This window comes from Necator americanus, chromosome IV, assembly GCF_031761385.1.
Source record: "Necator americanus strain Aroian chromosome IV, whole genome shotgun sequence".
Taxonomy (NCBI): domain Eukaryota; kingdom Metazoa; phylum Nematoda; class Chromadorea; order Rhabditida; family Ancylostomatidae; genus Necator; species Necator americanus.
Genome location: NC_087374.1, coordinates 14803887 through 14827248, shown reverse-complemented (window position 1 = coordinate 14827248; position 23362 = coordinate 14803887). Strand labels below are relative to the sequence as shown.

The 23362-nt window shown below is 42.0% G+C and overlaps 4 protein-coding genes across 6 annotated transcripts in view; 2 read left to right on the top strand and 2 right to left on the bottom strand.

Annotated features, from left to right (window-relative positions):
* Positions 1 to 1948: 1948 nt before the first annotated feature.
* RB195_001303 (uncharacterized protein) lies at positions 1949 to 5599 on the top strand (the record flags this gene model as incomplete). The annotated part of the gene is made up of 4 exons (XM_064198020.1): positions 1949 to 2100; positions 3348 to 3403; positions 3521 to 3637; positions 5547 to 5599. 4 exons carry the CDS (start codon positions 1949 to 1951, stop codon positions 5597 to 5599), a joined length of 378 nt encoding a protein of 125 aa, XP_064053901.1.
* Positions 5600 to 5676: 77 nt separating this feature from the next.
* RB195_001302 (uncharacterized protein) lies at positions 5677 to 6213 on the bottom strand (the record flags this gene model as incomplete). The annotated part of the gene is made up of 1 exon (XM_064198019.1): positions 5677 to 6213. The coding sequence occupies one exon, from the start codon at positions 6211 to 6213 to the stop codon at positions 5677 to 5679; it is 537 nt and encodes a 178-aa protein (XP_064053900.1).
* Positions 6214 to 9312: 3099 nt separating this feature from the next.
* The window catches only part of RB195_001299 (uncharacterized protein), a gene marked incomplete at both ends in the record, with an annotated part of 36063 nt that continues 22013 nt past the window's right edge, over positions 9313 to 23362 (bottom strand). Inside the window, 11 exons of one of the 3 annotated variants that reach the window (XM_064198014.1) lie at positions 9400 to 9522; positions 10717 to 10852; positions 10912 to 11057; positions 11158 to 11232; positions 11596 to 11760; positions 18393 to 18480; positions 18540 to 18699; positions 18769 to 18891; positions 20305 to 20469; positions 22426 to 22471; positions 22538 to 22648. In XM_064198014.1, coding sequence (XP_064053895.1) covers positions 9400 to 9522; positions 10717 to 10852; positions 10912 to 11057; positions 11158 to 11232; positions 11596 to 11760; positions 18393 to 18480; positions 18540 to 18699; positions 18769 to 18891; positions 20305 to 20469; positions 22426 to 22471; positions 22538 to 22648 — 1338 coding nt within the window. The other 2 variants (XM_064198016.1, XM_064198015.1) reach the window with 2 other exon arrangements.
* Positions 15228 to 15623, top strand: RB195_001301 (uncharacterized protein; the record flags this gene model as incomplete). Its single annotated transcript, XM_064198018.1, has 1 exon — positions 15228 to 15623. The coding sequence occupies one exon, from the start codon at positions 15228 to 15230 to the stop codon at positions 15621 to 15623; it is 396 nt and encodes a 131-aa protein (XP_064053899.1).

Sequence of the window (23362 nt, the reverse complement as noted above, 5' to 3'; positions counted from 1 at the left end):
TGGCTGAAGACCTTCTGGAGTCCATAATACTCAATGTAAGTTACAATCACAATTCCGTTAGAAACATTCAAACACACCGTTGTGAGCATCTTTGCGTGCAGTCGCGTCAAAATGATCTGATGCTCGGTGCAGCTGCGTGCACGGCTACGCTCTAAGCGGCGCGGTGAAGCTAGCGGCAGTGGTCGAGGTGGGACCCTGGGAATGAAAAATTAAATTGCTGCGAAAATTGCGCGACGGTAGAACTGTACAAGACACGCTTTAAAGAAATATATTTCACATGTCTTCTGCAGCAAACACACAATTTTACTCTGTGATTGTGATCACAGACGAGTACAGTACTTCGATCTAAGCAAAAAATCTTACAAAGTGTTGATTTTTGCTAAATGTAGGAGAAACTTCTGAGAAAAGCACAATGCCGGTCAATTTTTCTTCTTCAGATAGCTATATTTACAGCGCTTACTCTGGTTTTGAAGGTGGTTCTAGCGATTAACCGTGACTGTGATTGGAAATAACTGCTGGTCTGGTCGGATTTCGCCACGTTGAAGTAAAATTTATAACTTGTTGCCAGAAAAACTTAAAAAGACAAGTAGAGGTGGGCTTTCTGGAAATAGGTTTGCTATGTAAAATACTGCCACCTTCTAAAGATCCTTTGGTTTTCTTTTTTTTTTTGAAGGTGAGAAAAAATTGGAATTTTAGCAAATTTCTGAACTATTTTTACAACTAACCCTTGAGAGAACGAAAAGAAATGTAAAAAAAGAATAAAACTGAGTACTATTAGGAAAAATCTTCTTCAATACAAATAAAAAAAAACTCGCCTGGAAAAAAATAAAACGAAAATAAAAAATAATAAAATAAAATTCGCCATAACGCCAAAGCTGAAGTATTGGAGCTTATTCGAAGTCAAACACATTGTGACGCGAAACCGAAAAGCCGAAATTTCTTTTTTACCGCGGTGGGACGGTTCCGCTTCCATATTTTGAGGGAGCACCAGAGAAGACCCCTATGTGTAAATTTGTATCTCTATATGTGCTCTAGTTCTCCCAAAAGCTAGTTAAAAAAATTGAAAAATTTGGGGAGAAATCTAGAGTTTTCCTTTGTAAGGATTCAGAACAAAAAACAAGAAAAGTTTAAACACCAGATTTTTTTCTTATGAACAAGATCTGTCTCTACAACAAAATAATAACAAGGGAAAACAATCTACAGCAAACTTGTACTGCACGAAATTGACTGTGAGTGAACTTATTCAGAGATTTGAGGATCTTAATTTGCACCGGTTTTATTTCTTTCTCCAGCAGTAAATGTCTTGTATTGTGTAGCAATGGCATCTGAACTGCTTTTCGAGTGATATGAAAGCTCATTCTTTAAAAAAATGATCTCATTGGATTCTTTAACGGTAAACACAAAAATCTCACATCTATCAGAGATTGATCCCAAAACTTCCAATAAAACAGGCGCCACAAACCCATGCGCCATACGGCGATGTTCAGATCGCCAACACTGCTGATTGGGATCACTGAGACTCTCATCAAGTACATATTCGATTATCAGAACAAAATTTTACACATCTTAATGGACTTTTAACAGCGAATACCCTTTCCTTAATTCCTTTTCGCTATTTTCATTTCTTTCCTCCTCTTCTCACTCCCCTTACAACTTCCTCTTCGCAATCCTCTTACGGCCCCTCTGTTGAAAAATCCCAACGTAAGCTTTGACGTTGGTGGAACTTTCGCTAAGTCCACTCATCTCCATAGTCCGAGTTGCTAGAAACTGCGTCACTTCGAACGCAGGTGCGTCGAACCTCAGATTATTTTGACACGACTATATCTTTTAAACATTGATAGGCTATGAATATAAGTGGCAAATACGAAGTAGATTCATTTCTAGCTTCAACACATATATTCTCAGCCAGCTACTCCAGTACGTTCCAGCTCATCTCTCGAACACAAAAATGTTCATAGAGCACCTCCGCAAAGCGCACCTTGATGGAGATTGTGTCGTCGAATCCTTCGATGTCACTTCGCTCTACACCAACGTCTCCATCGATGCTACACTACAAGCAACATCAGAGCTGCTTCTCGAACACCAGGCGACTCTTAACATGTATGGTTTTGCGATACAGCAAATAATGATGCTGCTGAGCGAATGCTTGAGATGTTAAGTATTTCGCTGGTCTGGGCAATACTATAGGCAGATTAGAGTCTTGGCCATGGGACAAAGACTTGCGCCTACATTAGCCGTTGCTTTCATGTCTAAAGTGGAAAAACCCCTACTGGAACGCAAACCTCTATCGTACTGCCGATACATAGATGATTGTTGCATTGTATGTCCAACACAAGTTGAAATGGACACTTGCTTCGATCTCTTAAATAAACAATCCCAGTGCATGAAGTTCACGAGGGAAAAATCTAAAGACAACTGGCTGCCGTTTCTCAATGTCCAGGTTAATTTGTGTAGGGGAAATTGGAAAACAAAATGGTATCGAAAACCAAGTTGTAAAAACATTCTAATTCACTACCAATCGGCGCACCCCTGAAGAACTAAAAAGTCAGTTATTGAAAATATGTTTAAGACAGCGGCAACGGTTTCATCTGAGGCTCAAGGGCGCATTGCCTCCATAAACATGGCAAACCGCATTGCTGAGTCCAATGGGTACCCAGCAAAGGTCTCTCATTCAAATCGGAGCCATGCAACTGAGCGGCGGTGCCACAGGGTAGAACAAACAACAAAGATCCCTTTCTGCCTTCCTTTTCTTTCGGATGACATGAGCAATGCAGTGCGAGCAAACTTACGACAGGCGGGTCTGCAAGACTCAGTCAGAGTAGTGGACATACCACCTGTAAACCTGAAGCAGCAGCTAGTCCGGAATCGCGCATATGACAGACTTTGTGAGACACTTAATTGCATCGTTTGTCCGAACGGGAGGCAGGGTGATTGCGTGGTATCGGGGGTTATCTATCTAATCACCTGTCAGCTATGTGGAGCTGAGTACATTGGCGAAACAGGAAGATCACTCTTTATCCGCGTCAAGGAGCACCTAAACGGGCTCGTAAAATTAAAAACATCATCCCCTTTAGGTGCTCATCGCAGACAGTGTCATGACAACACCCCTTTCAAGATAGCTGTCACAATCTTAGCACGCGAATCAGACGTTCTAGCGCAAAAAAACATTGGAAGCGTTTTATATCACGGCCAAAAGTCCTATAATGAATCGTAAAGAAGAATGCATCGCTGTGACCAACGAGCTGGCGCCATATCAGGACCTTTGCGGGTTTTATTAACTAGTAACGATGCCCCCCCCCTCTGACCTACGGGGTCAGAGGGGGGGCATCGTTACTAGTTAATACTAGCGGTACAACTCTCACAGCTGGTGGTCCGCTAACATCACGATTTCGTGGCTATCAAGGTGAGCGCTGGTCTGCTTTTCTGACGTTGTTTTTAAATAATCTGTTTGCTAAATCATATCTTGTGGGATGATGAGGCGTTTGAGAGAGTAGATTACACGTGTCTTTGATTTTTCCAGGCTCCGAAGAAGGCGACGACGCCGAAACGTTAGCCAGAATAAAGATCAATAACAATCTTGGTTCTGCTCAAGGAAGTAGTACACAATCAAACTCTACGATGCCAAGATTCAAAGAAGGTCGAACTTGGAACTTACTCAACACATATAGTAGTTCCAGGTTCTTTTCAGCTCTCGCATCCCATCATCACATCTAATTCGCATGCATATTCCTTGATAGGAAAGAAGGGAAAATACAAACCCTGTAATACCGTCTCAAAGGATACTTCTGGTGCCACGAAATTGATGACAACCAGGACCTGTTCTTCACTAGCAAATTTCTTAAGTCACAACAACCTGATCAATTTCAGCCGAACATCCTCAATTTTTAAAATACTTCTGGTGCCACGAAATTGATGACAACCAGGACCTGTTCTTCACTAGCAAATTTCTTAAGTCACAACAACCTGATCCTTCTTCAGTTTTGCAGAGGACGGAGCCAATGAACATCCTCAATTTTTAAACTACTGTAGCTGCAATGCTTGCTCTTCTAGAATTCTCTTCGGTCTATTCATTTTAATAAATAGCAGTCTAAAAGCAGCAAGTGGCGATGTTCAGATCTCCAAAACAGGGCAGAGAACCAAATGAGAACCATTCTTCTTTCTTTTCTTGGCGATATCATTCCTTATTAAAACACCTAAAAACGTGCCACATTTGCGAGTGGAGACGTACATAGCCGTGTCTGCTAGCATACGTTGGTTATCGATAAAACTACATTGTGCCCAGCACAACTTTTTTTAGCCAGCCGGCACCCTTTGTCAGGCTGCGCCCGGGAAAAATTGCCTTCGGCAATGTACTACGGTAGCGTTCCCGTGCCAACCGCACTATATAAGGGTTGGCTCCGAGTACTCGGGGTCCAGTGCCCTTTTTTCTGTCCATTTTTTGTGTCGTTCTTTTATATTCGCGTATTCGATAGATTGCCACACACCACTACCCTTATCCGCATTCTACCATCTACCACCACTATTCACCGCTTGTAACTAGCTAAATCCACTATCCCTGGCTGGCTCCTCCTGAGCCGGAAACTGCATCCACTATCCACCTAATCGACGAGAACCACAACTATTGAGCAATTAACAGGCCCACCATCGATCTACCCTTTTATGTCGTGTATTTATCCTTTGCCATGTATTGTCGACGCACGGATAAATCCGCATGTATAACCACTGGTACCTCAATATATCCACAGACCATAAGTTGGGGGTGGGAGCAGGGAGCGGCCCCGAGGTCCCCGCAGGAGGAATCAGGGAAGTGGGCCCTGGGCGCGAGTCAGCAAGGTTCGGAGGAGGTAGGCTGCCATGTGGTGTCTAGCCCGACCTGGAATGCTGTATCGGTCTAACCGAGCCCGTTGTCGTGCGATGGGCGATACAAGTGCTTTCGTTGCCCCATGCTTACCCATGTCTTGCCATGGCTCCCATCGTCATTGGGCCGACACTGCACTCGAGCATGGGGGTAGCTTTACGGGCGCAAAGGTTCATGTGCGAGGGTCACGACTGGGGCTATTGCATTCCACATGTAGAGGATTGAACCAGGGCTTCCCATAGAATTGGGGGTATAATCTCGGGGTAGTTGCTCTGGCACTCCTGCCGACACACATTTTGAAATGTAGGCTCCTTAAGCGCCTTGCGCTTACTTCAGCTTGTAGGAGGGAAGGCGTAGTCGGTCCCGGTAGGAACCTTGGATCAGAAGTCGCACACCACTAGCCTATGGCCCTCACACCGCATATCCGCATGCGCCCGGACCGATGATGTACCTATGGTCCTTGTATTCGTGAACCTACACCCTCATCCCCTCGTTTGTTGGGTGGGTATTTTTTGTTGTGGCATCAGCCACTATGAGCCCTTCTGTGCCCGTGGACAGGGTTCCTTTTCCCTGTCGCCGATTCCACGCGTCCGTGTTGTCACACGTCCCAACCACAACACCACGTTGTTCGTATACCACACATCGCAAACATTACATGGCAGCATCGTATTATATGCGACATTTTCAGGTGCTATCACTCTACCGGATGTCATGTCTACTCTCTGTGGTTGTAAGGCATGACTGCGATTGACAACCTGACGCGGCTGGTCAACTCGGCGAACAGCAACCACCCATCTATCCTCCGTTCGGATGCCCACTCAGCAGTGCAGATAGCAACACTCCAGCGTCAAATCGAGGATATGAGGAACGACAAGGTCTTCATTGAAATATTGGAGACCTTCCAGCAGCGCTATGAACATGCCATAAGCTTCATCGAGAATCAACCCAACGCCACGGAGCTTATGGACGCCTTTGACATCTATTGGCGCGACCACAAAAGGTGGCGAAATGGAACCAACAGCTACCGTTACCATCTTGGCTCTTGATGATCTTACCTGCAAGGAAACCGAACTTGCGGATATGATTTGCACCACTATAACCACATCCACCACATCATACCACAATCCTACCATCACAATGGATGAGTCCATGGATGCCACATCTATCAGGAACCCTACCATAATTCCACTGCATATATCCAGAAGCTCATCCCAATCAGCCGCTGCAGATACCGCCCATGTACAGCTCCGCAATAGAATTGCTTGCCTGATGATACGTTGTGCCATCCAACCTTGTATCCCGCAGCTCAACCACTTCGAAGACACGTCAACATCGCTACCGCTCAAGAAGCCCATTCTCAGCAAATTTCCACGAGAGACTCAATTGGAAGTTAACAGGATGAACATCGGTCAGGTACACTAATTTAGTAATTTGGAAAATGCATGAGTTTCTTGCTGGTTTTTATGTGTTTATTCAAGAACATGAAAAGCTGACGATAGTCACTGTCCTCCACTTAACCACGATCCACCATATTCCAAATCATCCACCACTTACCGCAACTGCTCATCATCTCCAGACATTGCCGCTACCAGCGTATCCATCTCTCCATTTTCCGTTACTATACGTCTGTTCCACGTATTAGGTTTAGGCACTATGGTGATGATTTTCATCGTGATAGTCGTAATAGCATTCGTTTACCACGTGATAGAAACTAAACTACCATCTGTTTCTTTGTGATCATGAGCGTGACTCAGAATGGATACAGCCATAACCGATATTACCATTTATCCACAGCAGTTCACCTTAGCTAGTTGTGACTAAGTCATCACCAGCTCTTGCTCTGCTTTGCTTTGCACTCTACTTTGAACACTCTTGTGTTCAAAGCGTGAGTGTCTCTTTATACCGTTTGAGGTGTCCAGTAAAAGGACTACTTAGCCGCATTATCTACACAGCACCAACACTACATCCGTCAAATTATGAGTTGCAGAGATTGACCAATCATTTACACCTATTGTGAATTTCTGCCCAGAAGATCCACACAAGAAGAAGAGTCGCCAGCAGCAGCAGTCTACTCAATTTCAACCACCACGAGCAGACAAACGGGTACAATTAATTACCTACTTGCTTTCAGCATTTAATGTCTTTTGTTTTCTCATTTGATGCTTTTTACCCCTTTAGTTTGATGTCTTTTTTGTGCATTTTCCATTTTCACAGTCTATTTAACTCCACCTTCTACACCACTTCATTATTTCGGCTATTTATTCTGTTTCCACATTTTACCACTTACGTCCACACTTACCACTTATTTCCACGTTCACCACTCTTTCTTTCATTTTCACCTTATTGCATCACCTCTTATGCGCACCTTTCCGCACCTTGCCGCTTCGTTCCGCTATCTTCCGCATCCCTTTCTGCATGCCCATACCCTTTCGTTGACTGTACAGCCATCACTTACTTGCCCCTAGGTTTTTGCGCTCCAATCCACTTCCTCCATCTAGGACCATTCCTACCGTGGTTGGGTTACCTATGCCCCCACAGGTTACGAAATTCATCTCACTTTTTTCACGTCGTCTCCGCAGCTACACGTCTATCTCTTTTTGCCTTTGTTTTCTCCTCTTTCTACGTTTTCTTGATGCACCCGTGTTTATCATCTTATCCACCTTGCAACCACTTACCCTAACACCTTCATCAACTTTTTCGCAGATATTTTGTTTAACCTCTTCTGTTTTCGGGCACTAGCCCGCAAGGCTCGGAGGGGCTAGGCCGCCATGTGGTAGTTAGCCCCCGCGAACAATCAACGGGCTACTGACACTACCTCCAAAACAACGGTTCGTCCTCTATGTCATTTGCTTCATGAAATGTTACCAAATGTTATCAGCAAATTTTCTTCCCTAATGCTTTTGTTATATCCAAATAATCGGCGCTCCTTCTTAGTCTCATGTTTCCATTTCATTAATATTAATGTTGAATATTAATATTAGTATTTATTATTATTAATTAATAAGACTTGGTAGACTGTAACGGTTTTCAGTTCTGCTTAGCAAATGGCCACAGTTGTTAGCGATTATTAGAAAAGAAGAAACTGCATATAACGCGTTCTAAAATAGACTTAAGTGATGTATCCTGCATTTTTGTTGTTTCGTGATGAAAGTGTGTAAAGTGAGGGGTATTTTGTCCACAGAAAGACTCAGAAAGTACTCTTAGGTAATTTCTTCAGGTAAAAACAAAAAAGAAGTATCATTTCCGAGTTCGAGAAAACAGAGATCGTGAAAATCCTTTATTCTCGGGAAAATCGTTCATATATTTCAGATCCTTCACATAACAAAAAAAGAACGTAAATTACCATACAATCTGAACTGATATTTAGGATGATCAGTAAAATAGAAGGGAAAAAAATAGGCGCTGTGTGTGTGGAAAGGGCTATTCGGTATGAGGTTCAAAACATGGGAAACGTTGACAAAATGAGAAAAAGAAGAAACCTGACAGTGCATATACATACAGTCGGAAACATAACCTATACACAGTACATAATGTACTACTTTCATTTAGTACACGGAAAGAAACGAACCAGATAACCGCATCATAAAATATGAATTAAAACTTGGACACATTTACGTATGTATACCGCGACGAACACTTGGACGTCACAATCCCTGTATTTTATATGAAATGGAAATGGGAGATAGTAGGAGGATATGATTGAGCAAAGGTGAAGAGAACTTTGAAAAGAAGAGATAATCTTATAAGAGTCAAGTTGTTAGATTAATTATTGAGAAGACGTGAGAAGAGTCAAAAATTGCGGGAAAACAAAACCAATCGTTCCGACTCTTACTTCAACCTGGGCAAGAAAAAACCGTACCCCTTCTTCTTTTTCGTGAAATTAGTTGATCAATTTTGCGACGTGAGTATAACCATAAAATGTTCCTAGAATTCCCAGAAATAAATCATGCTGGAATTTTTTGCAACGGGTTATTACTTTAGGTCTTCACAACAAGCCCTTAAGGCACAATATATACTTCCAACGACGCGACATGTAGGTGATCGCGTTCCGTGTTTGGAACAAGTCGTTTGTCGCAACACGAAACGAATGCACGTACTTTTCCCTAATTCCAAAATAGATGGTTTTAATTCCGTAAAATCGTCTAGCACAATCCTCACTGGATCTTGGTCTTGTGAAACCTGAGGAAACCTCTTGAAAAAATGTGTAATTTCGACTTCTACGTTTCCAGAGGATTTTGCCAGTCTTGCAAAACTGCTTGTGAAAAATAAATTGGAATCGTGTCGCTGAAAATATATTCACAGTCTTGCGCAACAAATTATGCGCGAGAAACAGTCCACCGCCTTCTAATCATATATAGTAAGTGAAAAGAAACAAAGCGCCTATCCCTCCTCAAAACAACATCAATGTGACAAAGTTTTCAAGTGTTCCTTAAGTGACAAGTCCGACAACTTTGTCAAGGAGTACATGCATGGACGTAAAAGCACCATGTGAGAAGTTTGTCCGACGTTTCACAACTACGTTCCTGAGAAACGTGCACGATTCAGAACTCTGAATAGTAGTTACGATTACTCTGTAATGTTACTAAGTCGTCGTCATCAACGTAGTGCATAGTGCCGGACTCAATCGCTCGCCAGTAGTTTGAGTTCATCCAGCCTCGATCCACCTTAAATGCATAAACTCGGTTATTCTTTTGCAAGAAAAAACTTTTGAAAAGGAGTGTTAATGTATGAAGAAAACGTTAGGTTCAGGAAAGAGTGAAGGATAGCGAAAAGTTCAGATAACAGCATAGATTCTTACGCAGGTGTAAGTCACCATTGGCTTCGCTTTAGGTGGAGATTTCTGTCCCTAGAATGAGGTAAGACAAAACCTTTGGAGTGAAGTTGTAAGACTGCTGATATCAACACTTTGGAAGTACGTGGTATTGTCAAAATGTGGAAAGAAAGTCGTTTACATTGTCCGAACACTATTAAATTTGTAGTAATTTGAACCTAATTCCTCATTTTCATGTACGCTATAGTCAAATCAATATAATGTAATTCCTCGCGAAAGAATTGTGGAATCCCGTAGAGAGAAAAGATCACATGGCAACAATACCTTTTTCTGGATGCACTGAATCCTATCTACTCAAGAAAGTAGAATACTTGAATTTTTCAAATAGTCGACGTTGTGAATCATTGAGTCGCTCATGCTTTCGAGATTTCCAATAATTGATCTTTCGAACAGTTCGAATATTCGTTGAAACCCCTTTCATTAGAAAGATCAACGTGCTACTGAACCAGTTAATTTTATTTCAACCAATTTTAAAAAATATGGATTTGAGATCAATGTAAAAATGGTTTCTTCACTTCGAGCGTTATCAGCTTATACGAACTCTATTTAACGTTCGTGGAAACTTTCGTTTTGTTTGGATCCCCCTCGCTATTAATTAGAAGTAGAATGGATATCACAACAAATACTTTCTATGGAAACAGAAACCACCTCTAGTTTACCTAACCTGAATAACTATCTACAGCGGTAATAATTTCCAAATTGGATTTTCACGTTCTAAGATATAGCTTCTAGCACTAGATACAGCTCAGCCACATCCGCAAGTTTTTAGGAACTCAAATGAAAGTTTTAGGTACCGTTACCCCTGTTGAAAGAGGAAATTGTAAATTTCTCCGCAAAAGCAGAAAAAGTTCGTCCACTCAAGAATACTGTCACTCATAGTTATTCAAAGATGTAAACAAACATGTTAGCTCGCTAAACAGTCCATAAACAACTCATATAGCATGCCGTTGTATTTTTCGTAGAAATCATAACGTAAAAGTGTCACGAGAGATACATAAAAACGAAAAAAAAAATTATTTGCACTCACCCGAAGGGTTGCCAATTCGCCTTCCTGCACTTTGATCGCATTATCCACAAATTGCTCCAAATTAAGCGTTTCCAACTCGTCAAGAGGCACATTGAATTGATCACCGAGATTTTTCACAAGCGCTTTCATTGAGATTCTGAAAAAAGATCAGATTTTTCCGGTAATTCTCAACTCCTATCCGCGATAAAATCCCACTTTTTTCCTCCGAACCATACTTGGACGTTCGCGACGTTCTCCACTTTTCGTCCGAAATAGTGCAGCTTTTTAAGCGTATCGGCCGCTATCTCAATTGCTATTGTTGTTAGTGCTAATCCAACAGCACAGTATATAAGTGTGATTACCTAGAATATGCACAGCAATACATACGTATGTCTGGGTAAGATGGAAAAACTAATAGACGTGGTGTGTATTGAGAAATTATCATGTAAGAGCAGAATTTACCAGGTACGTATCACTTTGAGGGACCAAATCGCCAAGACCTATGGTAGTGAGCGTAACGAAGTTGAAGTAAATTGCCTGAAATGTGAATAATATACTAAAAGATAGACACTGTTACCAAGTTGGGATATGGATTTGAAATACAACACTGGAGAGAAGATTTAACCCGAATTTCGAAGAAAATCACGAGAATATTCATGCTTCAACAAAAAAAAAACATTTCGGAAATGTTTTGACCCCTTATTCTACGCTAAACGTTGAAATGTAAAGCTCTCTGGCACTGCATAAGCTTTTGATTGATGTTTGTTTGGGAATAGGAAACGCAGGTCTTCGCCACGCCGATTTTTTTCAGTCACATGATTTGGCGAGAGATGTAAGAGATTTTGTTTCGAAACATCCGGGTAGTATACATTTTTAGTAATCCTGGAAAATTTGACCTACCTCAAACATATCCATATTCGGCTCGTATGCTGCTATTGCTATCGAACCGATGACTATATAGAGGATGAAGGCGATGAACAACACAATACCATCGGATGTGTTATCCTCTTCCTCATCCAATTCCGATTCCCCATCCGATGATCCATCATCGTCCACTGTTTTCGTCTGGAACGCACAAAAATTCGAAAAGTAGTCGGACTATTGTGTTAATCTCGTTCTAGTTAGCTCCAATAGTTTGTTTATTGAAAATATTTCTTCCTGCAACAATTGTCACGGGGAAAAATGCTGAGGCTTCCAGTCCTCAGTACATCACACTGTAAATTCTCAATCAAATAATGGATAAAACGATCAGATTGGACAGATCTTCGAAACAACGTTGTTCACTGTAGTTTACTACAGGAAAGGTAGGAACAATCCTCTAATACGACGCAAAAATCGCGAAGGTACACGGCACTGTACTCTTCCATGTGTTGTTCCAACATTCGATAGTGATTGTCAGTGTAGACTTGAGAAACCAGAGCAAAAGTACGGTTCTTATTCATAACACACATCCATTTTTGCATACGTAAAAAACGACAGTAATTCAAACTTATGTTGGATAGTGTTGATTAAGCAATAACTCGTCTAAATGTAACGTCCATAATTTGTCAACTGCGAAGAAATTCTTAAACAATAGCAGACAACTGTCTAGCAATTTTTTCCATCAAGCTTTTGCACGTGCTTAGGATTTCTCTGCTCAAATCTATGACCTATTATTGAAATTAATGTAATAAATGCAATTCTATTAAAAAGAGGAAAATTGACGAAAGAAACTTTCAGTTTTACGTTTGCTGAGAATAGAATGGACAACGTTCGTTATGACCTACATTTTCTTAACAAACTTCTTTATTGTGCGGCATTTAGAAATGCTACTCAGGTCATCCGGTCCTTCACAGAAATGAGTGGTTTCCTATATGTTCTTATGGGAAACGGTCCACCAGTACATGAAGCACGGTGGGCGGTTCTCGCATACATACGGAAATTTCAGAAAATTTGGCCAGATTTTTTTGAACATCGATCGGTTACGTGTGGATTGCTATAAACTTCCCTAAGAATCTTGATATGAATTCTCCTCTTCGGTCTGCGACCTCAAGGAATCTTCACGGCAATCTTCTACTTCTCGAGACGTGGACAACATCTAGTTAGAGTGCTTAGAAAAGCATTTAACGGACAACAACTTATTTCTTTTTTTGCATTTAAAAAACAGTCGTAACATTCTGCAGATTTAGAGCAACTCCTCGGTTTGCACGCAAAACTGAAACAAAGACGTTAATTATGAAGGTGTAAGAACATGACAAAAATGCAAAAAGGAGGCAAAATATCGCGAACAGTTCAATAACTAAAAAATTGCTAAACCTGCCTTGTGTCGACAAATCTGTAACTGCAAATGTTGTTGGTTCCGTTTTCCACTTCTTTTCAAAATGAAAGTGCATTTCCTACATCACTTTCAATTGCCTGTATTAGATATGACCAAAGGGGCGGATGTGGCGCAGTCGGTTAGAGGTCCGCTATACCGTCGACGGTTCGGAACCGCTCTGGTGCCGACCAAGCCTCTCATCTTTCCCGGGTCGATAAAGTGATCTGTACGGGAGGATAAAAACACTGACTTGACCATCGGATGGCCCCCGCAAGTCGCTGGCTAACACGCGTTTGAAATCCTCAACAATTACGAAGTGCAGTAACGCGCTGGCGCATCCCAAGTGGATGGATGCGCTAGAGACCCTATCCTTTATCGTTTTGGCCAAATGACCAAAAGAAAGTGAAACATTTCAGCAAGAATTAAAGGGAAAAGAAACTAGTAAAGTTCTGTCCACCACAGTGCGTCCAACGGTTCCATACGAATTATTATAGCTCACCGCTTCATGGCTAAATTTTTCAATTATCAATTCATTTAGCTCCAAAACGTGAAGTTAGCAACCGATTGTTTACGTATCTTTTTCTTAGCTAAAATGGAATAGAAGAAGAGCAGAAATAAGGACATTTCACACAGTGTTAACCGATACTCAAATTTTTTTAAAAGTTTACGACTATAGAGTGGAAGTTTGCGACTTCATTCGCGATTCTTCTGAGCTTAGCCAGCTTCCGGTGTTTGGTAGCGTACAGAGAAAGGCAGAAAAACCGTATTTCTCCAAGAATTTTGTATGATGGGAACTCGTGAAGAAATTAGGCAGTGTTGTCTACGTAATAGAAATTCGGAAGTTTAGTAAAATATCTATAATATCTAATATCGATCAGCATCTACAATTTTATCAGCTGTATGAATTTCCTAATTGGAGCAGATACACGAAGTGAAGATGAACATATGTTTGAAATTCGAGTTGTACACGTGCGTAACTGTGACTCTTTATTAGACACGCTGTGACAATGAAAGTCTTTGTCGAAGATCCGAGTACGGGTTCAAAATTTCCAAGTGTGTAGAAAGTGAAGATCGTGAAGATCACCACACGGGTTCTATTGGAACGCGCCACCCTTGTGCACGCGCCGCATCTTCCGGGCCGTTTTTTAAGGCGATTACTAAGAAATGAGCGAGGTCCTAAAAGTTTCGGAAATCTACGACCCTGCATGGTCTTTGGCCATCGGAAATCCATACCATGTCGGATTCGTGGGGTGATGCCTTTAAATCAGGCCCTTGCCCTGGGATGTTTGATTAAAAGGATAAGGTCTCTGGCTTATCAATCCACTTGGGATGCGCCAACTGGATTGATACTGCAATTCGTAATCGTTGAGGTTTTTATAACGCGTGTCGGCCTGTTCAATGGGCTGTGAGAGCCAGCCGATGATCAAGTCATTGGTTTTTCTCCCTGACAAGTAGGACCCTGGAGTGGTGAAAGGCTCGATTGGTACGAGAGCGGTTTCGAACCATCGACCATGCGGGCACAGCAGACATCTTGTCGACTGTGTCCCCCCCCCTTGGTTTTTTTTTTTTTTTTTTTTTTTTTTCTTTTTTTTTTTTTTTTTTATTTTTGGTGGGGGGGGGGGAATTTTTTTTTTTTTTTTTCTTTTTCGCGCGGATGAGCCCATTTTTTTTTTTTTTTCTCGTGGGGGACAAAAAGAGTTTAATTTTTTTTTTTTAAGGATTTCGTGTAGAAATCTGACCACCGGGCGGCTCTTTTAAAGCGATTTTTTTTTCCTTTTTTTTTTTTTTTTTTGTGAGGGGGGGGGTTTTTTTTTTTTTTTTTTTTTTAAAAATTAAAAATTAATTTTCTTCCCTTCTTTTATTTAAAAGAAAATATTTAAAATATTTTTTTTTTTTTGGGTTTTTTTAAAGTTTCCCTTTTTTTTTTTTTTTTTTGAGAAAAAGGGGGGTGGGAAAAGGGGGGAGAAAAAAGGAAGGGGGGGGGGGGGGAGGGGGGGGGAGGGGGGGGGGGGTTTTTTTTTTTTTTCTTTACTTCCTCTTTTTTTTTTTTCTCCCCCCCACCCCCCCTTCCCCCCCCCCCCAGCTGGGGGGGGGGGTGTTTTTTATTTTTTGTTCCCCGCCCGAGAAAAAGGTGGTTGGTGTTTTCGGATATGTTTGTTCCGTTGAGCGTGAATGGGGCATCGAGACCCATCCGTTCCGCATGAACATCGTCTTTTGTAGATTCAGCTGAAGACCGATGCATCCACATGTTTCGTCGAATTCGGTCAGCATTCGTTCCGTGGCGATGCTAGGTGTTACCAGTACGATGTCATCAGCAAAGCGCAAATGGTGTGTGGACCATCAACTTCCCCTGTCGTCCCATTCCAACTTTCGCATTGCGTTCTCGAGGGTGGCTGTGAATATTTTGGGTGAAATTGTATCCCCTCTTCACGTCAATGATGATGTTCTTGTAGAATGGCGAGATTCCGGTCGTGAAGTTACTGTACAACTCTCGAAGTACCTTTATATATTGAGTAGGGACGCCTTGGTTGTCCAAGGCTTCCACGACCGCTTCGTCCAACCGAGTCGAAAGCCTTCTTTAAGTGATGAAGGTGAGACAGAGCGGCATCTTGTACTCGTGATACCTCGATGAGTTTCGAAACAGTGTGAATGTGGTCAATCGTGCTGAATCCTTTTCGAAACCCTGCTTGCTCGCATGGCTGTCCTTCATCCAAGACTTTTCAATCCTATTAAGGATTACTCTTGTAAAGAGCTTGTAGATGACGGACAGTAGGCAGATTGGGCGATAGTTGCCGATGTCATGTGGATCTCCTTTTTATACAACAACACGGTCTTGCTGGTCTTCCACTGTTTAGGAACCTTGCATTCCGACAGATAACGTGTAAAGAGCCTCGCCAGGGTGTTGATGAGTACTGGCGGAAGGCTCTTTAGGTGTTCTGGTCTTATTCTGTCGGGACCGGGTGCTGTACGATTTCTTACCGACATGATAGCATGTCGTATTTCGACGGGAGAACCTTGGAATGACTTGTCCATCTTCCCTCAGATGGTGAGGAGGCAAGTGGACATGGCTGTCGAAGAGATAGAGTAGAAGTCGTAGATGATTTTCTCCATCCCCTTCTCGATGCTATGGCTGTTCCCTTTGGGTTCCGGAGAGCAGTCATCCTCGTCTTGCGACTGGCGAAGTCTCGACGGGCATAGCGGATGCTTTTCCCCGCCTCTGCAGCTTCAGCCAGCACTTCTGCTCTTCTCTCTTTAAGGTTTTCCTTTATCGCCTCTCGGCAAAGCCTTGCGAGCTCGGACGTGAGTTCTTGGTTCCCTGCGGCTCGTGCTGCTCCACGCTGGCGTATCAGCTCAAGAGTTTCAAGAGACAGACGCCTCTTGGTGGTTTTAAAACTTCAGCCTTCTTTGCGCAGTCGTGAAGGTGTTCGACAAGCCGGTCATATTCCTCGTCGATGTTGTCCATTGCAGAATCTTCCCAAAAGCCGATTAGCGTAGCGAAGAGATCCCAGTTGATGGTAGTCCTGGGATTTCTCTCTCGAACTTGGCGGCTTTCTCTGCTCTCCTTGTGAAGGAAAATCTTCCTCGGAGGAGGCGATGGTCCGATCCCGTATAGAACTTTGGTACAACAGACGTCCGTCAGGCAGAACCTTTTATTGACGATGATGTGGTCTATTTCATTACGGTACCCTCCACCGGGTGACTCCACGTCCAGCGTAAAGAAGAGGGCTTCGAAATTGCGAGTTCCCATGGATGGTCTTAGTCGTCAGATGAACTCGGAGAGCTCCTCTGGTCATTCCATTGTAGGCCGTGGGTCCCGATGTGAAGTTCCTCCAGCGTTCTTCGGGCCAACCTTAGCGTTGAAATCGCCAACATGACCTTGTAGAAGGCATGATCTTCTTGGTAGAACTTCTCCAGGTCCATATAGAAAGCTTCGACTTCTTCTTGTAGCTTGATGTGGAGCGTAAACGACGAAGATAGTCAAAGCTGGTATTGGGCCAATCTTCTCATCCGCAGACGTCCGATTCGGGTCGTAAGTTGTTCAAAAGAGTCGATGTTCTTTGCCATACTCGTGTTGACGAGGACGCAACTCCACAACACCTCTACTGTCGCATGTTCCTAAGAACAGTTCTTCTCCAGTTTCATATACGGCGTTGAGAGGGTGACGTCGTCTCGTCTCGGTCAGTCCGATGACGTCGTACTTGATCTTCTTGGCTTGCATCATCAAATCTTCGATGGCCGTTTCCGATGCAAGCGTACGTGCGTTATAAGTACAGATCGCCATCCTACTCTTTTTCCGTTTTGGTGGCCTACATGACTCCTGCAACCCCGTCCTACCTGGCGCTACCGTACCAGGCTTTCCTCCGGAATCAGGAGACTCTTTTCTATTACTGTGTTTTGCTTAAAAATTTTAAAACCCATGGGCAGGTTGCAAGCCTCTTGTCCCATGAGTTTCTGGGAGAACTTTCGCTCTCCCGGTGTGGACATGTGGAGCTTATTTGTTGGAGGCGACTCCAAACCGCCTCCCTTGCACCTCCCAGTCACTTGATTCTAGGCTTTTGGGCGGACCGACGTGCGGGATACAAGGATGTCATGAGTCAGTCCTGGCTCAGCAGAAACAGGAGTCCATCCTGAATCCACCTGCGTCTCTGGGCAAGCGCAAGGTCGCTTTTGGTCCGCGATTAGACCCCTATCCGCCACCCGGGGACGCGCCACGTAGCCTCGCGACTAACCGGCTGTGATCCCTCTAGTGAGGGAGATCCGTGGGGAGGTTTGGTTGCGATAATTAATTAACTAGTTAATGTAATTGAACCAAAACTGTCCGAACTGAATCTCAGTTCCTCCTCAATTTTCAAGGAATTAAAGTGGATGCGAAAATCGGTGGATAACACGAATGCGAGCCTCACCTGTGGTCAACATCATACAAACAGATGTGACACATCTTAACGCCTTAACTCTACAATTTCTAAAGCAACTAAACTTAGACGAGTTGCGAATGAATTCCCACACTTTTGACTTTTACTTATTAGAATGCCTTTTGAAACTTCTCGAGTATCGATTAGAAATGCTGGTGACCGTTGCGGATACTTCTTCCAGGGTACAGTGAATGGCGCAAAATCAGAAATGTAACGATTTCACACAAATTTGATCCTAGATTTGAAAATATGGCGACAATCAATGATTTGCGATAATGTTACAAAAACGATCGCATGGTCCTAGACAGAAAGCTACAGGACCTGCAGCGAGATTTTTCTATCATGCAAAGTTTCTCACATTGCCCCCGTCACTGGCAGCTCATCGCCGAACTACGTGAAGCGCGAAAGTTCTATAGAATCGCCAAGGGTACGGGTTGGATTGGCCATAGTACAAGAAGAAAAAAATGACAAATGAGTTTCCCTCTCACTTTGACTGGTTTCCTCGACTCCTTCTCCATGAGACGTTGCTTCTCTTTCGTCGTGTACTTCGGCTTACAAAGCCGTCTTTTCAATCGTCTGCAAGGCAAAGATAGTCTTTTGTATGTCAACGAGCATAAATTTGCAGCGATAGGCACCTGGCGCATCTCACAAATGGTCGTGTCCACGATTTCAGTACTGTAGCAAGAAATTTGCCGAGATTCGCTATTGCTAACATCGTGAACGGTACGCCTACCAATCCATACAGTATCACGAATAGCCGACCGTTGAAAGTTCGAGGGGCAACGTTACCGTACCCTTAAACAAGATTTATTTCCTATCTGTCTGATTTGTTTGGGAACAGTTGGGGGGAAATTATTCACTTACCGATTGTTGTGATCACAGTGAAACAAAATAGTACTGAGTCCATTACTGACCAATACTCGTAGCCAGTTCCATCGTCGTCGTCGTCGCTTGTCACATTTGCGCTCATCATTTTCACTCTTCTTTCTGAAATTTGTTAAGAATTTATGAGAAGAATCGCTGGAATCGTTTGTCTTTTGGAAAAAACGCAATCGGTTTCCCTGCTTTTACTTAGTTTTTTTCACGTCTTAGCGAGTGCCTATGAGCAATTGCTGTTGGCGGATACAAATCGACCTAAATATGTCCATCGGGACCTGATTCACGGGCTGCGCCTGGAAAAAGACCGCTCGCCTTCTGTAATCCGCCCTTTCTCCCTACAATCCTCTGGGTTGTTGGACTCTAAATGAGAAGACTCAAAGTATCATACGGTGCGGAAAAACGCTACCAGACGGAAGTAATGGGATATGAGCACTTCGCATAATTACAACAGTGATTTAAGCAATTACATAATAAATAATAATAATACAAATAATAATAAACATAATAATGATTATGCATTCATTTTATTTCAGTTCATACGCCTAAAATATCGAAAAAATTCGTCTTTTTTCTTGGTAAAAATTTATAAAATTAGCCGTGCGAAAGTTAGTCGTCAAGGATTTCCCACATCCGGTAAAATGAACGTCCTTAAATTCCTCGCTATTTAGCACTATGATCAGTTGCTGAGATTGAATGAGGTTATATCTACTATTTGTGCTAATTATATTTCTATTCATAGAGCCGAAGATTTATGAAAGAAAAAATGTTCGAATATTCGAACATTCGTCCTTGCCCCAATGCAATCTGCGTGCTACACAATGCTAAATTTTCTTAACTCTGAAATTTAGAAGAACAAATCTGCGTTCAAATATCTATAATTACTGGAATAATACGAGAAACAAGTACTCATGTATAAATCGTAGGATAAGCACATAAATGTGTCTATGCATAAAAGTTATAGTGCCGAAAAAATAAACTTCTAGTCTTGTTGGTTTTCAGTTCCCTTCTTTTTACAGTTTAGTACTTCCTAGGTTGCTTTTCTTCTTCCTAGGTTAAGGTTTCTTCAAACTTCAACATACAGTTTCAACCATTAAAAACCGTTTAATTTCTTTTTGTTTCAATATTTGTAATTACCCCAATTATTAATGGTCTGTATAGTACATATTTGATTGTGAACTACAATTTTCGGCGAAACGAACTACTGTCTTCACTTTTCTTCATGGTTTTGCACTTCATTATTTTTGTTTGTTTCAACTGTTAATAAAATAGTGGCATAAGCTGGTCTATCCATTCGTTTTCCCATTGCGGATGTTTCCTGTTGAGGAAGAAACATTTCATTTTGCCGTTGTTGTTTTCGCATAAATCCGTCAATCAAAATTTATGAACGCGCATTCAAAGGTGCCTAAGTTCTGCAAATGGATGATATTTTTTTCAAAAGAATCCTTCAAAACAACGTCGATCCGTCGACGCGCGATTCTGACAGCGCGAAATCAACGACAAGGATTACGTCAAGTGGCCCACCTTCTTCTTTTCGTTCTCGCGATAAATCGGTTGACAAACGACGCAGGTCCTGCTTGTAGCATTCATCCAACCACATCAAATGAGAGACGTCCAGCTGTTGAGAGCAGTTCGACGCTCTTTCCAACCGTTGCAACGCTGCTAACACACATTTTCGCGTTCGATTCACTGAAATTTATGCTATAGTAAGTATTCCAAGAAATAATTCAGCTTAAAAAGTCACAACCGAAAGGGTAAAAGAGGAAATTTGAAAAAAAAAGAGCAAGAGTGTACTAAAATGAAGCAAAAGGGAGCAAAACATCCAATGATGAGATTCGACTCGATTCCATTTCGATTTGAGTGTAAATTAAGTTTTTTGTAGAAGACAAAGAAAGTTCAAGAAGGAACCTTTTTTATTAAAAAAAAAAACAAATGGAACGCGAAAAACGATGAGATTTTTATCACGACCATGCACATTTTTTTTAAAACCTTTCCCACAAATCCTCTGTAAAGGTACACGAAAAAGAATGTCTCGGATACGGTAGCCTTAAGAACGAGACGAGGAAGTTGGTTTGAAAAATTCTATTTGTTAGTGCGAGTGTCGCTAACAAAGAAAAAATTCCTTTTCAAATATCCGTGCGAGAACTGAAGAACTAATATATTTCCACCACAAAAGGTTTTTATTGCCATGGATAGCAAGTATGCGAACAAAGCATAGTCAATTTTGGTGCAATATCTAAAATCGTGCTTCGTTTGCAAGTGCAAAGTAGGGTTTTGTTTCAAGGATCGCTTTCAACCAAGGGTTCTTAGTGCGCTCTGTGCAAAGAGACAAGTGATCCATTACAACTGACATTGTGCAATCTCTCAGTAGAGCATATAGAACGACCTGCTGCGAGATTTATGAGTGGCGAAACGAAAAAAAGAGGGGGAAGTTTCGAAGGCGATTATTTCTGGAAAAAGCAGCAGAACGCTTCTAGGAGATGAGGTTCCCTTCTAGGAGTTCTAGTTGCTGGTTATCAGAGAATTTATAGCGACCAGACGAACAAACACAGGATTCTATTCTCGAACCACAGTTTAGAGGTGAGGGAATGGAAGAACGGGTTTGTTTTTTTGGTAACCTGCTCCAAAACCTCGAAAAGGATCAGAAATGTGAGTGGACAATGATCGATGCGCTCTGACGAGTAGTTTCAGATGAATATTAATTGGTCTCTCATCGAAAAAGTTCAGAAGAACATGATTTTGATTGCACTTCGTGATAAAGAAGTTATTTAGCCACTGTACTAGAATAAGCCTCTTTTAGGGATACTGTGATCAGCAGCGAAAATAGAAATAATAGGCTGGGATAGATAAAGTTTGACATTAAAAATGAGATTGATTCATCTTCCATCCTTGGCTGTGCATCTACATATCCATCTAGTACCTCTGATAAAATCGTGCTGATTTAGAGAACGTCTTTTGGAAAAAAAGACGGCTCAACTATACGATAGTCACAGTATACATAGACGTTGCATAAACAACAACAAAGTTGAAAGAAATATCGCATCTGTTAGTAGAAACGGTGCATCGTTAGAGAACAACTGCAAAGTTGCTGTCGGCTACTGATCACCAATATCTCTTTTTCGAAAGCTGCCTGATTCAAAAGTAAATATGTGAGCCGGCGTTCATTTGAGCAGTGCTAGTTAAAAAAAAGCAAAGTTAACGTGACAGTCTAGTATCGCGAAGATCGGATGCATCTTCTGCATATTATGACGCAATTTCCTGTACTTTGCATTGTACATTCCGTCGAGAAAGGAAACTACAATCTAAACATTGCACCTAAATGTATTGGATTATTGGAATTGTATTAAATACATCTAGAAATGAAGAAATCGAAAATGTTCTGGTTCCATTCTGTTAGGGAAGAGGGAGAGAGCAAGAGAAAGATTAATCACACGAAGAAGGGCGATCTGATCAAATCGGCGCTCCATTCTTTGTTGTTCAAGCAATGATACCTCTGGAAATTGGACTGATTGGTGGAATTACTTCGCACATTGCCAGTAACTAAACAGGGAAAGAATCTATTCCCTGTTTATTACGGAGTTACCCGATTGGCGCTACATTCACTCCACACTTTTTTTTCATCTTTTGACAAATTACTGGACTCACATGCGCCGTGCCGCAATTCATGTGCCTCTCGTCGCGAGCGACTCGCCTGAAGGATTAGTTTTAGGACTTAGAAATGCATTAGGTACTAAGACATCCATAAAGAACCTCATACCTCGGAGTTATGATTTGGGGCGGCCTCGATTTCGCGAATGGCGAATGCACCGGCGATTACGTACACAGCCACCGCGACAACCATCGCGAGATGGATCGCGTAGGGAGCAAGCTGAAAGCTCGAATGATTCTGTTTTTGTAGTGACCTCCTGTTTGTGAGTTAGCCATAGACCTCCAGTGGAGGCCAGCAAGAACTTATTTCGGGAACATCACATCCGGTTAGTTGACAAGCTATCGGGTCAGCGAGGAACCGCCGCGTCACTCAAAGTGGTCCCGTCAAGGGAGTTGTTCACAAACTCCCGACGGACAGAACTCATGCGGCGTTCGTGACTCAGTATAGTTGTTTAAAAGTCCGTAATTGCACTAAACGGCTATGTTGGGGTGAGTTAACTCAAGAGAGGAATAGGAGCGGGTTCAAACTAATGAACTTGCGTCATGGAGGAACAATGAGAAAAACTATCAACTAAGAACTAGGATCCATTTAGTTCATAAACGCTCGTAAATCCTCTACAGCTGTAATGGGTAACTAAACCTCTTAGTGTTCAGTACGATCGAGGCTTAAAATTGAGTCCTCGAAGGTTGCAGAAGCTTTCAAGCACAAGGGGAGTAAAACGCAACGAATCGAAAACATCCTTTTATTTCAAGACATCTTTGTGCGTACAGTCTCTTTCAAAAAAATTCACTATTTTAGTGCATATTTCATATTTTGGAAGAATCTGATGTGAATAACAACACTAGAAGTTGTCAAATATTTCTGGAAACTGAAATGATAAAGAAAAAATCTTTGGCACAGGTAGTTTGTGGAGCAAAAATACTGAAAACAATT